At 55.3% G+C, this 13,054-nt stretch overlaps 1 protein-coding gene across 1 annotated transcript in view; it reads right to left on the bottom strand.

Annotated features, from left to right (window-relative positions):
• Window positions 1–207: 207 nt before the first annotated feature.
• Window positions 208–13,054, bottom strand: part of NOS2 (nitric oxide synthase 2) — a 30,296-nt gene continuing 17,449 nt past the window's right edge. Inside the window, exons 14-25 of the mRNA XM_034641847.1 lie at window positions 12,915–12,964; window positions 12,347–12,521; window positions 11,220–11,352; window positions 10,133–10,211; window positions 9,157–9,338; window positions 6,861–7,024; window positions 5,703–5,910; window positions 3,837–3,924; window positions 3,074–3,195; window positions 2,633–2,781; window positions 1,463–1,657; window positions 208–903 (exon numbers count right to left, since the gene is read on the bottom strand). Of these exons, the coding sequence (XP_034497738.1) occupies window positions 784–903; window positions 1,463–1,657; window positions 2,633–2,781; window positions 3,074–3,195; window positions 3,837–3,924; window positions 5,703–5,910; window positions 6,861–7,024; window positions 9,157–9,338; window positions 10,133–10,211; window positions 11,220–11,352; window positions 12,347–12,521; window positions 12,915–12,964 (1,665 nt within the window). The 3' untranslated portion in view covers window positions 208–783. The remainder of the gene's footprint in view (window positions 904–1,462; window positions 1,658–2,632; window positions 2,782–3,073; window positions 3,196–3,836; window positions 3,925–5,702; window positions 5,911–6,860; window positions 7,025–9,156; window positions 9,339–10,132; window positions 10,212–11,219; window positions 11,353–12,346; window positions 12,522–12,914; window positions 12,965–13,054) is intronic.

The raw sequence follows: 13,054 nt of genomic DNA, 5'->3' as shown, positions 1-13,054 counted from the left end.
CCCTGGGGAGCCGGCATCACAGGCAGTATGAGCGTGTGAGGTGAGCCCCCTGTGAGGTGAGCCCCGTGTAAGGCACAGCCCAGGCCCCACAGGCAAGCCTGGCTTCCTCACCCCACATTACAGGTCTGCAGGTGTGCACAAGACTCCACCGGCCTCCCCACACCTGGTGACCATTTCAGAGAAGCGGCGTGGCCAAGCTAGTGTGTCTCTCCGTGGGGCATTTGGGTCCAGGTCGCACCACCCACCAGTGCCCAACTCTGCAGAACGGAGTTGTTTTCCCTACAAAACACGCCCACACGCATACAATGTGGTTAAAGTAAAATGCATTTCATATAAATATCTCCATCAAGGAGTCATACGAGGAAGTCCCAAGTGGCCCTTGAGAGAAGAATGGGGTTTGTTCTTTTTTTAAATACAAAGTTATAAATAACTGTACACAGGGCGGCTAAACACAGGGTAGCATGACAGCACCCCCTGCTGGTCACTCAAAGTGGTGCACTCAGAAGAAGGTTCCATCCTCACCCACCAGCTGGGCCTGGCACTGCCACTTTAGTCTTCAAGAGACCTGGGAAGGCCCAACTCTCTATTATCTGGCAAGGGTGGGCTCAAAGGAGATGAGAGGTTCCACTCAGTCCAGGCTGCTACTCAATAGCAGGTCAAGTATCGGGTTCGGTGGGGAAGGAGATGTGAGGCTCCAGGATATAATTTCCTTCCGTCTCCCCAGGCCCTGTGATGTCAGATAATCGAGAGTTGGCTCCATCAGTAAGTTCTGTGGCAGCAGTTTTAACTTCTCCCGTAGGCTGTTGTAACTTTGGGATCGCCGGGCTGCCTCGCTGCCCCATCTTTTTTCACCTCGTAGGGAAACACAGCACCAAAGATATCTTCATGATAGCGCTTCTGGCTCTTTAAGGGAAAACAGAACCAGGGTGTCACTTTGCCAGTCCAGCCACCTCTCATTCATCAGGTCCAGGCCAGGACGAGCCCCTGGAGCTCCCCCAGCTTCCTTATCCCACGTACACTCATGAGCCATCTACCTTCACAACGGTCACACTCAGACTATCCTCGAATCCCACTAGACTAACTCCCATCAGCACCTGTGGTGCTCTGAACCACCCGGACAGCTCCCCAAGCCTGCCTCATACCCATCCCCCAAGATGCTCCAGGAAATGGGGGCTCTGAGATAAATACATCTGGAAAATTTCTCCCAGTCTTGAGGAGTCACGATGCACAGTAGCGCGTTAGAGGTTCTGAGGAGTCTTGTCATCACGCAACGTGTTGCCCTTGTCTAACTGACCAAGAGACCAGGAGGGACGGGCCGGCCTTCTACGCCCTTCTAGCTCGACCTCCAGCCACCTCTAGGATTCCTTTGAGTTTCAGGACTACCCTGAGCCTGACTCCTAGGCCTGGCTCCCCCACCCGTGTCCTTGAGCTGCTCCCCTAGTTCACACACCAGCTGCCGTACCTTAAGCTGGAAAAAGTAGTCCTCCACCTGCTCCTCGCTCAGGCTCAGCTTGGCAGCCACCAGGAGCTTCAGGGTATGGGCCACATCCCGGGCCATACGCACATCCCCACAAACATAAAGGTGGCCGTGCTCCTCGTGGAGCACGCGGAGCACCTCGCTGGCCAGCCGCTGCCGCAGGATGTCTTGAACATAGACCTGAAACCAGAGGAGATGGTGGGTCCAGGCCCCTGCTGCCGGGGGGCGGGGGGGTGGTGGAGAGGAGAGGGAAGAGGGGAGAGGGGGAAGCCTGCAGTCAGGACTGCTGGCCAGGAGGAGGCAGTGAGGGGCACGATGGGCTGCAGGGTGAGGACCCTCCCAGCCGGAACCTTGCCCCAGGGATCGGGCTCAGGGTGAGGACGTGCACTGGCATCCTGCCCAGCGCGGGCCCAGGCTGGGGCCCGAGAGATGAACGTTGGCCACCGCCCCGCCCTCAAGAAGCTGACCATTCAGTGAGGCTCCTGCACTGACTTCCAATTCACCATGCTTCAAAGAGGCATCAAACAAGCCACTTCCCCTGCCCAGGGCTCTGAGGCCCACCTGCGTACACCCCAGAACGGGAGCCTCTCTGTGCAGACCATTGGTGGAACCCCCCGTATAATTCAGAGCAGAGCACAGAGTGCTGGGCTCCCCAGTTACACAGAAGTCTAGGAGCCTCTTCTCTTGTTCCCCACAAGATGCCCAGCGACCCCAGCACTGGATACAAAACACTTGGTCTGGGAGGAGCCCAGACAGAACAAACTCACAAGGGCTGAGGCGAGCGTCTGTCCCGACTCCCCACGTTCATGGGGCTAAGCACCCCCAAGGGCAGCAGGGACCATCAGCGGGGCGCGGTGTTTAAGCATAAAGCCAGCCTGGACCACATCGTCCTGGGCAGGTGCGTATCCCAGGGGAGGGGTTTCAGCCAGCGGGGCGCTGGCACTAACCCACCACGTGACCTTCTTTAGTCCTCAGTGTCTCGGGGCCTGTCTCTTCTCCTGGCACAGTGAATGCATTGCTCTGACGGGTGTGGAACTGTCTCCGTTTCAGAGCGCAGAAGAAGGCTCAGAAAGCAAGGGGCATGTTGGGGAGCCGGCCCGCACCAGTCTGTGCTTGTAATGCTCTGCCCACCGCACGGGCCGCTGCCGCGTTTACCTTGGGCTGGCCAGGCAGGCGAGAGTAGGCTGTGTGCACCTCATGCAGCACCCCATTCTGGGCCATCTCCAGCATCTCCTCCCGATACAGGTGGTCCTCATCTGGGCGGCGGCACCCGAACACCAGGGTCATGCGGCCGGCCTGGAGCCCTGGGAGACGCCGTGGGCTGCAGTTACCAGGCTGGCCACCAGAGGGCGGGCCATGGCTCAAGGCTTCTCCAGCCCGACAGCGGACTTGAATTCTCATTTCACGCCCACAAGTGTCCTGTCCCCACTTTACAGATGAGGAAACCGAGGCCCAAGGCATTCAGATCACTTGTCCACACAGGCAAATGGGAGGCAAATGGGAGAGTGGGCGGTGGTACAACCCCAGTGAGGTCCCAGGGAGATACCAGGCCACCTGGTGCCCCCTCCCCACATGTCGGGAACCTCCTAACTGTACCTTTGTACTTGGTGTCATGGAGCCGCTGCTGCCAGAAACCGCGGAAGGGGGCAATGCCTGTGCCAGGTCCGATGAGGATGCAAGGATGGGAGGGGTCCTCAGGGAGCTGGAAGTTGCCGGCACTGAAGGGGACAGATGGAGAAGCTCAGTTCTCAGACACTCTGGGATGGATGCACACACTGGACAGGGGCTGGGGAGCTGGGGGTGCAGCAGGGCAGGGGGGGCAGTAGTGTGGCAGGGGTGGAGAAGACAACAAGCTCAAATTTGATTTCCCAAGTCCTGGAGTTTGCTTCATTTTCCCTGTCCAGGCACACCCTCACTTCATCCTGGGCTCCTTTTGAAAAAAGGCTGAACCTCATTGTACTCTGGGGACCCCACCGCTGTCCTCTCTGTCCCTACTGGAGACCTGGCCATGCTCTATTGCCAGGGGATAGAATGGAGAGGCCCAGTTTGACCCCAATGCCTTCTTCAAGGGCCCAGATCCCCCCCCCCTTTTTTTTTAAGATTTTATTTTATTTATTTGACAGAGAGACAGCCAGTGAGAGAGGGAACACAAGCAGGGAGAGAAGGAGAGGAAGAAGCAGGCTCCCAGCAGAGCAGGGAGCCTGATGTGGGGCTCGATCCCAGAACCTGGGATCACGCCCTGAGCCGAAGGTAGATGCTTAACGACTGAACCACCCAGGCGCCCTCAGATCCCTCCCTTTCAAACCAGAGCTCCAGGGGCCAGTGGTACCACAATGCACAGAGTGGAGGGGGTCCTTACCTTCTCACGAAGCAGGGTACTGGGTCTTGGGGCTTCAGGCTACTGAGCCACGTGCTACAGACACCGTGGTGCAAGGGACCTTGGCCATCTGCAAGGACAACACAGACTTGACCAACGTCGATCCCCACCCCCCATCCCTGGGGGTGAATTGTCCCAGAGGCTCCCCCTCAACCAATGAGCCTCCTGGGAGTGTCCTCTCAGGCACTCTGTGGGCTTTAGGGAGGGGACAGTTCTTCTCCCACTTCTGTGGTCCACCTTCTATGCAGCCAGAGCTGGGGAAAGCTGAAAGGCAGGTCAAGAGTGTGCCAGCCTCTCCTTTTGCCACTCTAGAAAGAGTCTCAGAGAAGGAATGTGTACAAGGTCACTCAGATCACAGTACAATCAGATCACAGCTCAGCTTCCCTGACTCCTACTCCAATACTCCTTCCAAGAGTTTCCCAGCCCACCACACAGCTCCGATGGCAGCAGCCCGAAGTGGCCATGCAGGGTGGCCAGTCGCGGCTTACTGTGTCTTCGTGAGATAAAGCCCTTGCTGGGAGGAACTCTGAATGACAGGCAGCCTCCTGAGCATTCCGGTCTGCTCTGACCCCTCTGCCTCCCTAGCAGCCCCTCCTGGGCCTGTGGAAACCCCCACTTTCTCTGGGTTACATCCTCTTCCCAAAGGCCCAGCATTTAAAGCTATCCTAGCCAACCCGAGAAGAAGTCCTGTTTTCCCTCTGAATGGGATCTGGCTCTCACAAGATGTACCCCCCTCCCCTCTCCCTGTCTGGGCACCGGGACTTGACCTGGGCAGATGTTCTCCAGCAGAGCTGGCAGCCTCTGCCCAGTGTTTAGAAACTGCATGACTGTGCTCTTCACCCAGCTTTGCCAACCCAGGCAACGCTCAGTTACAAAGGGCAGGGCAAGGGCACATGGTTCATTCGGTGCAAGAGCCAAGTCCAAGTGGACATGGTTTTGTACCTCCCAGTCTATGTTAGCCCATCCCCTGTCCTCTGCCCTCAGAGCACCCTATGCTTTTTAGCGCCCACATCATGACAACTATCTATTTCAATGAGTCTCTCTTCACTGCCCCTCTAGACGGGAAGCTCTATGAGGGCAGAAGCTCCATGTGCCGTGTCGCCACGCCTACCATCACGGCAAGCATAGAGAGAGGTGAAATAAACCATCGCTGAGTGAGCAAGTGAGCAATCAAAGCATAATCGCCCTGTACCCAGGGTAGACTATTAGGAATACTAAGAATCACTGGGCTCCCGGGGCGCCTGGGTGGCACAGCGGTTAAGCATCTGCCTTCGGCTCAGGGCGTGATCCCGGCGTTATGGGATCGAGCCCTACAGCAGGCTCCTCCGCTATGAGCCTGCTTCTTCCTCTCCCACTCTCCCTGCTTGTGTTCCCTCTTTCACTGGCTGTCTCTATCTCTGTCAAATAAATAAAATCTTAAAAAAAAAAAAAAAGAATCACTGGGCTCCCACTACATATTGGGTGCTTTCTCCATGTGATCTCATTACATTGTCGCAGCAGTAGGACCGCAGAGTGACGCAGGGTGGACCCAGCAGTCAGACTGCGTGGGTTTGAATCCCAGTTCTCAACTTGCTCACAGTGCAACTCTGGGGCTTAACCTCTTTGTGTCTCAGTTTCCTCACCTGTAAAATGCAAACAGTACCCATCTCATGTGGTTTCTGCTAATACATACACAGAGGGTTCGCTCAGTGCCTGGTTCATAGTAATCTCTGCCACACACCTGCTACTGCTATTAACACCCTGGGTGGCGGGTTTTAGCTGATGAGCAGACCACAGCTCAGAGATGTCGAACTGCCACCCAGTAAGTAGCAGAGCTGGACCTGCTGCAAAGCCTCTGCCCAGCCTTACCTCGGGTGCGGTACGTGAGCACGGCCACCGTGAGGTGCACCTCCGTGGGTGTGCGGTCCCTGGAGGAGCTGATGGAGTAGTACCGGGGTTTCAGAATAGGGAGCTGGGAGAGCAGGAAGCCAGCAGACACCCGCAGGGACGGGAACTCCTCCAGCACCTCCAGGAATGTGGGGCTGCTGGTGAACTTCCACTTGTTGTATTCTGAGGGCTGAAAGCCAAGGACAGTGTGAGTGACTCAGGGCACGGGCCCCACACGGAGACAGGAGGCTGTCACAATCCGGCATTCATTCATTCATTCATTCATTCATTCATTCATTCATTCACTCCTTGGTTCTCTCAACCAACACGTCCAAGTGCCAGGCGCTGTCCAGGGTGCTGGAGAGAAAATAGTGCCTGTCCTGGAAGCACTCAGGCCAGTGAGCAGCATTTATCTAATTCGTGTGCTTAGAACTTCACCGTCTGCCACTGGCGGGCAGGAGTCAAATCTTTATTACAATCTAATTTTGGACAGGGCTTTGGAATCATGCAGACTTGGGTTCGAAGAGTGACTGGGTGCCCTTACTAGCTGTGGGATCTTGTCCCAATCATTTAACCTTTGTGACATGAGGATACCATCACCTCCCTCATGGGAACGTCATGAGAATGAAATGAGGAAATGTGTTCTGAGTTAGTAACTGCAGCCACAGGATAATGGCTGGACTCAAGACAACTAGCAAGAAAGATGATGGTAATAATGCCATCCAGAGCCTTTTGCAAAGACATGGGCCTAGAAAGTTGCCAGTGAGTAATGCATCCTCTCACATCCCATCTCCATTCATCCTCACCATCCATCCTCCAACACTTCCTGAGGTCCACGCTTATGCCAGGTTTGGGGAATATACAAAGACAAGACACAGTGGCTCTCCTTTTCTAGCAAATTTCTAACAAAGTGCACTTTGATAGCCTCCTGCAAATGCTCAGAAAAGGTCAGTTCACTCGACACAACTGTGTCCTAGAGATGGGATGGGGGAGGATACTGACTTTACACTAGTTTTTGACAAGTCTCACTTTGGGAAGCTGGGTCGGACTCCCCCTTGGAGGTTAAAGACCAGCTCTGGGTTCTGGTTCCCCCTGACTCTGGGACCCTGCCCTTCCCTCACCCACCGGCCCAAACTTCACCTGGCACAGGGTCTCTAGCCTCTGCCTCTCGGCCTCTTCCGTGGCCAGCTGTGCCAGCTTTCGGAGCAGCAGCGGGGTTGGAGGGGTGGTGATGTCCAGGAAGTAGGTGAGGGCCTGGCTGAGTGAGCACGGGGGCAGCCGCTTATCTCTGACCCAGTAGCTTCCTGAACAGGGAAAGAAGGAGTCAGAATAGTAAAAGAGCCCCATTTAGGTATCCTAAAGGGTGATGAGGCCTCTGGGGAAGACACCGTCCACCCTACAGCTGCAGGGGAGAGACACTGAATTTCTGGCTCCAGGAACCGCAAAAGTGATCATGTGCCCAATGCGCGTACAAGAAAGTGGTGCCCAGAGGTAGGGCTGCCAGGGAAGGCTGACCAACAGCCCTCCATTAAGGGCACCCAAGTTGACATGATCCTGAAAAATCAACTATGCACCAGAGTTCAGTCCCTCTCTGGTTCAGACCTGAACTTTAGCAAAACCCCCATAGGTGAACTACAGACTCACAGTGACTAAATTCACCAAAGACTGATGTACACCCCAGGGGCTAGTTACTCATTTAGAGAAAAGCCCATGACTGCAGTCCCCTGGGGCTATACCAAGAGGTACCGGGTGAGCAGCAAATCACCCCAAAGTGTCAAGTCTCAAGGAGTCCCAAGAGGCAGTATGGAGGGCAGTCACAGTGTGGACCCTGGAGCCAGTAGACATGGGTTTGAACTCTGGCTGTTCACTTATTAGCTAGGTGACTGAACCCTCTGAGCCTTGGGTTCTATTTCTGTAAAATGGATGTGATTAACACAATCTGTCTCATTGGGTTTGTACGAGCATTGAACGGAATAGCGTATGTGTAACAGTCCAGTGTCTGGTACGCGCATGCTCAATATTAGGTAAAAATATTAGTATTAAGTTATTTCATCCAGACCCAAGGCCTGATCAACCACATCGGTCTTCCTACAAGCATAAGGACACCTCTGTCTCCTCATACCTGGGTTTCAGGAGTGTTCACATTTCTCCTGGACAGCGGGAGACCATGCCACACTTTTCTTCTCTGATCCCCACCTTCCTATTGTGGCCACTCTCTTTAGGGGTACACATTCTTTGGAAGCAAGATTATCACTAAGGCCAGAGAGCTATTCCTATGGGCTGGGAGGCTCGTGATTGTTGATTTTGTTAGCATCTCTCTCCTAGTACCTGTTGCCCCCATGCTGTGCTCCCCACACAGACTGGGCCTCCCGTACACAGGACGGGGTGCTCCAGGCCTTCCCTAGGACAGCGTCTTCTCCCAGGTGAGGACGGCCAGGAGGGGTCTCACTGTCTTGGTCACCTACAGCCTGCCCCTGCCTATGGGCCAAGTCAGGTGGGGATAAATGAGACCCTCAGTGGGTGAACAGTAGGATATTAGAATGCTGTGAACTTGCAAGAGGGATTTGCAATTTGGGATCCAAGGAGACTCTCAGGGCATACGAAATCCCTTCTCTGAACTTCTGGACAAACGTTCATGAGCCTGTAGGAAACGGACATTCCTCCATTCCTGTGTTTATTTGGTACCAGGAATTGTGGTGAAGGTTGCATGTGCGCCTACTCATTTGGTCTTTACTATGACCTCACGAGAAAGGCTCTCTCATCTCCATTTTAGAGATAAAGAAATAAAGCCTCGAGACGTTGACTCATAGGCCCAAGACCACGCAGCTAGTAAGTGAGGGCTCAGGGACTCGAACCTTCAAAGACCAGCATTTTTACACTGCTCCCACATTTCTCCATTATGTCGTCAGGCAAACTGCACACACGTTTACTGTGAAGCCTGAAGAGACAAGGCATATAAAATGCTGGTGTCTAGTAATTACCCAACAAATACCACCTGCTACCGTGACAATGATGGTGATGGTGAAGAACATTCCTGCCTATCTGCTTCCTGTACTAGGTAGTGAGCTTTCTGAGCGTGGACACAGAGCCTCACCCGTTTCTGTAGCCCAGGGCCTGCCTAGTATATAGATGCGACCGACCAGTTAAAATTTTGATGCAAAAATAAATCAATCCATCGATTAACAAAAAAGTGGCTGGGTCAGCAAAAGAGTGATGGGAATGAGACTCCCCAGCCTCTGGGGTTGGGCAGAGAGCCCCAAAGAAGCATCCCTTCTGTTCCAAAGCTGCAGTAGCATGGGCTTGGGTGGCCTACCCACTCAGCAGGAAGGACGGGGTTAGGTGCTCACAGCACAGACGTGGGACCAGACCATCTGCGGAGTTAGGGGGTGTCAGGGGGAGGGGGTGGGATGCTGGGGCCACCGTGCAGAGGTCTCACCGTTCTCACTGAGGATCTCCAGGTGCACAGGCTGGTGGGGTGAGGGGCCGTCTACCACTCTTTCCAAGATGCCTTGCACCAGGGCCAGCTGGTTACTGGGGCAAACCCCGAGGTGCTCTCCGGGCAGGTAGCTCAGCCCGCGGCTGTCCTCACAGGAGAGCTCCACCAGGAGGGTGGTGCGGCTGGGGAAGGGAAAAAGAAGCCTCTGGTGACGCCACCAGGATTTCCTCCAGAGCTCCCTCATGGGTGGGCCGGCTTCCCCAGGAAATGTGCCCTCTTTCATTTTCCTGCTCAGTTCCGGGAGCATGGGTCAGATCAGGTTGCCGGTATCCCCTGGAGCTGGGGTGCTCAAGAAGGCCTGGGACCCACCAGGCCTGGGGTTTCTCTGTGGGGAGAGGGTGGGCAGCACCCTTCCTGGGCAGCACTCCCAAGCCCACCTGGGCTTGAGCACACCTTCCGCCTAAAGAAAGCACCCCCCTGGGAGATCTGCTGGCATTTAGGACAAACTCTTCCTTATCCCGAGCACAGATATGGCTCTTACTAGAACAAAGCCCGGTATTCCTAATGAATGGGGGAGGACAGCACAGACGAACAAAACCTACAAGGAATCCGTGACACTCGTTTCTCCCAATGAAGAAATGTCCTTCCCTGCCAAGAACTTTCCTGAAAGTTCTTAAGAGCCAAATGGTTTGAGTTTCTCTTGCCCTCCACCTTTGGTGAAAGGGTTTAGTGACAAAGGACCGGTAGCAAAGCAGGTGCCTAGTTCTCAAGCTGGAAAACCAGCCTGTGGTTAATAGAGACCAGTGCTAAAGGCACCAAGGTTACAGGGGTCACCAGCCAAGCCGGTCCTACTGATGGCATTGCGATTAATGCCAGTGCATACTTCTCTCCTTTCAAAGACTGACTTGCTCCGGTCTGGTCTTCATTAAATTAAACTTGCGGAACATCGCCCACGCAGCCCCGCGGCCTCCCCTACCTGGACTGGGGACTCTGCAGATTCCGCTGTGACTTGAGCCTCAGGGTGATCACCTTCTTGGAGTGCATACTGCTGAGGGCTGTGGGGGACAGAGGTGATGAAGTGGCAGAGATGTTCTTAAGCATTGGTGGGGGGCAGCCTCCCCGAGTCTGAGTCCGTTATGCCTGGACACCACCCCTGGGGTGTCCCGCCATGATGGCGGCGGGGGGGGGGTTCTTTTGCTGTTTCCCTGCCATGTTTCTGAATCACGAATAAAGGCACTTGGTCTGGCAGGGGTGTCTGTGCTGCTGCTGGGTGTGGGGGGCTTGCATCAGGTGCCCACATAGGGGCATTTCTAGGCCATCCCCAGAGCCGGGCATCTGCAGGAGAGCATAGTTGAAGTTGGGGGTGTCCTAAACACGCAGAAAGCTCCACAACTACTGTACTTGTGGTACAAGGAGAGAGGAATCATGGAGGCCCAGCATCCAGAAGGCACCGTCGCGAGTTCACGGCCGGCAGCCTGTGATCGGCTCCACGAGATGTTTACAGCACTTGGCTGCTGTCAGAGCCGGACAGCTGGGGCTCAAATCCCAGCCTGGCCACATGCCAGCAACCTGCTTCCCCTCCCTGAACTTTAGTTTCTTTGTGCCCTTCTTTTTTTGTTGTTGTTTTAAAGTAATCTCCGCACCCAACATGGGGCTCGAACTCAGAACCCAGAGATCAAGAGTCGGATGCCCCCACCAACTGAGCCAGCCAGGCGCCCCGGTCCTTGTGCCCTTCTTGCAAGGTGAGTGTTCGGGCTCACTCAGAGCGGGCGGGCAAGGAGCCCAGCACGGTGCCTGGCACACAGGAGGCCCTCAGTGGGTGCTGGCTCCCCTTTTTCTCTACCACCCGCCCAGGGCTTCCTCCTGAGACAGCCTCCTTCAGAGATGAAGCACACTGTCCAGCCCGGCACCTAGCAGGCTCTCAGATCCAACGGGAGAGAGAGGCCCGGCAGCCCTCGGCCAGCTGCCTCTGTTCAGAAGGTCCTAGTGGTCTCCTGGACCGCAGAGACCTCCACCCCGGCAGGAAGGGCCACGGGCCCCGTGCAGCACGGCGCGGCAGGTACCTCTCTCGAGGTCCAGAGGCTGCGAGCCCTGCACGAGCCTGTAGTGCTGTGGGTCCCATGTCACGTTGCAGGTGTAGAGCCTGGGGATCTGAATGTGGTGTTTGCCTCGCACCTCGAACGTCTCACAGGCCGCCTGGAAGAAGATGGGGCAGACCGGTGTCAACCACGGTCACTGTCATCCTCAGCAACATCATCACCAATGACGGGGCCACCACTTTATACGTCCTTACAAATCGGTTAAGCGCTTCCTATCATGACTAAGCATGTTCGGACTGGGCCGCTGTGAGGACTCAGAGAGGAGGCCGGGCTCGGCACACAGGTGCCACTGCTATCTGCACGGATGCTCATACGGACAGGATCTCGTCTTACCTGCACGCCCACCCCCTAAGACTGGATCACACGTGGAGGCTGTGCAGGCCTGGAAGCCAGGTCTGCCCCGACTCAAGCTGGGGCTCCAAGTACCGCTGCTGGGCGAAATGCTCTGCTTATTTGAGGAGGTTTTTTGTTTTTTAAGATTTTTAAAATTTATTTGAGAGAGAGAGAGTGCAGGGAGGGGCAGAGGGAGGGAGAGAGAGAATCCCAAGCAGACTCCCTGCTGAGCATGGAGCCCGACGCTGGGCCTGATCCCATGACCTTGAGAATATGACCTGAGCTGAAACCAAGAGTCGGAAACTTAACAGACTGAGCCACCCAGGAGCCCCAGTGAGGAGTTCTTTAAATCAGGGGCATCGGGCCACAGGCAGCAAAGCCCTGCTGAGATTCTGACACAGGTCCAAAGGACTTCACTGAATAGTCCCTGTCCCCAGGCTCTCTGTGGCTGGAAGACTGAAACAAGGCTAAGTCATCAAGAGGTGACCTGGACAGTTAGAGGGGGAAAGATCTTAAACCAAAGCTCCCAGAGGATGGGAGGTATCTCAGCCCTCTTCTCCCACCCAGGGACACAAGTGGAGTTCTGGGGGCTGAGGGAGAGCAGCAGTGACCTGAGCCTTCAGGCCACACCTAGGACCGAGCCTGTAGGACCAGGCAGGGGTCATGCCACCCAGAATGCCCAGCATAGATGTCCTGGGCAGGAACGGGCTGTAGCCTCCCTGTCCCCGCTGTGGGGGCAGCTCCCGCTAAGAACTGACCTTGAAGGTTTGCACGGCCCAGCTGTGGAAGGCTTCCTCCTGTCCACTGAGCTCGTCCCCTTCCCCTGTTGGGGCGAGCTGAGAGGCCCCCAGATGGGAGAGCTTCTGGTCGATGTCATGAGCAAAGGCACAGAACTGAGGGTACATGCTGGAGCCGAGGCCGAACACAGCATACCTGCCCGAGGAGGACACACACACGGAGACTGGAGTGAGTCCACCCATGTAAGCATCATGGAGCACGACCGGCCCGAAAGCCAGCCTCCAACACTCCCACTCCTGCTGGACACAGGACCAGTCAGTACATGCCATCTTCGGGTCCTCTCCAGCTCCCAAGCCTCGTCACCAACTCCCAAGACCAATCCCACGCTCGGCCTATAGACCTGTGAGAGGGACTTGGTTTTCCTGGCTTGACCCTCAACACACTCCGAGGACAGGCTCTCTCTGTGCCTGGACATCTTGGACAAGACCCCCTTATACACAACGAATACCCTCCCTGGAACCGGGGTCCCAGAACATGTGGGTCCATAAGGCAGGGCTCAGACAAGTGGGGAGTGGGGAAAAGCTTTACCTGAACTTGTTGGTAAGCTCTTTCAGCATGAAGAGAGATTTTTTCAGTTTCTAGAAAGAGAGAGAAACACAGAGTTCTCAGGACAAGATTCATAAAAGCACTGCTTTTACTTTTCTTCTGGTGGGCCCACTTCAAAACTG

The sequence above is a fragment of the Ailuropoda melanoleuca genome, chromosome 13, assembly GCF_002007445.2.
Source record: "Ailuropoda melanoleuca isolate Jingjing chromosome 13, ASM200744v2, whole genome shotgun sequence".
In the NCBI taxonomy this organism is placed as follows: Eukaryota; Metazoa; Chordata; class Mammalia; order Carnivora; family Ursidae; genus Ailuropoda; species Ailuropoda melanoleuca.
This window is presented reverse-complemented; position numbering and strand designations above follow the sequence as displayed.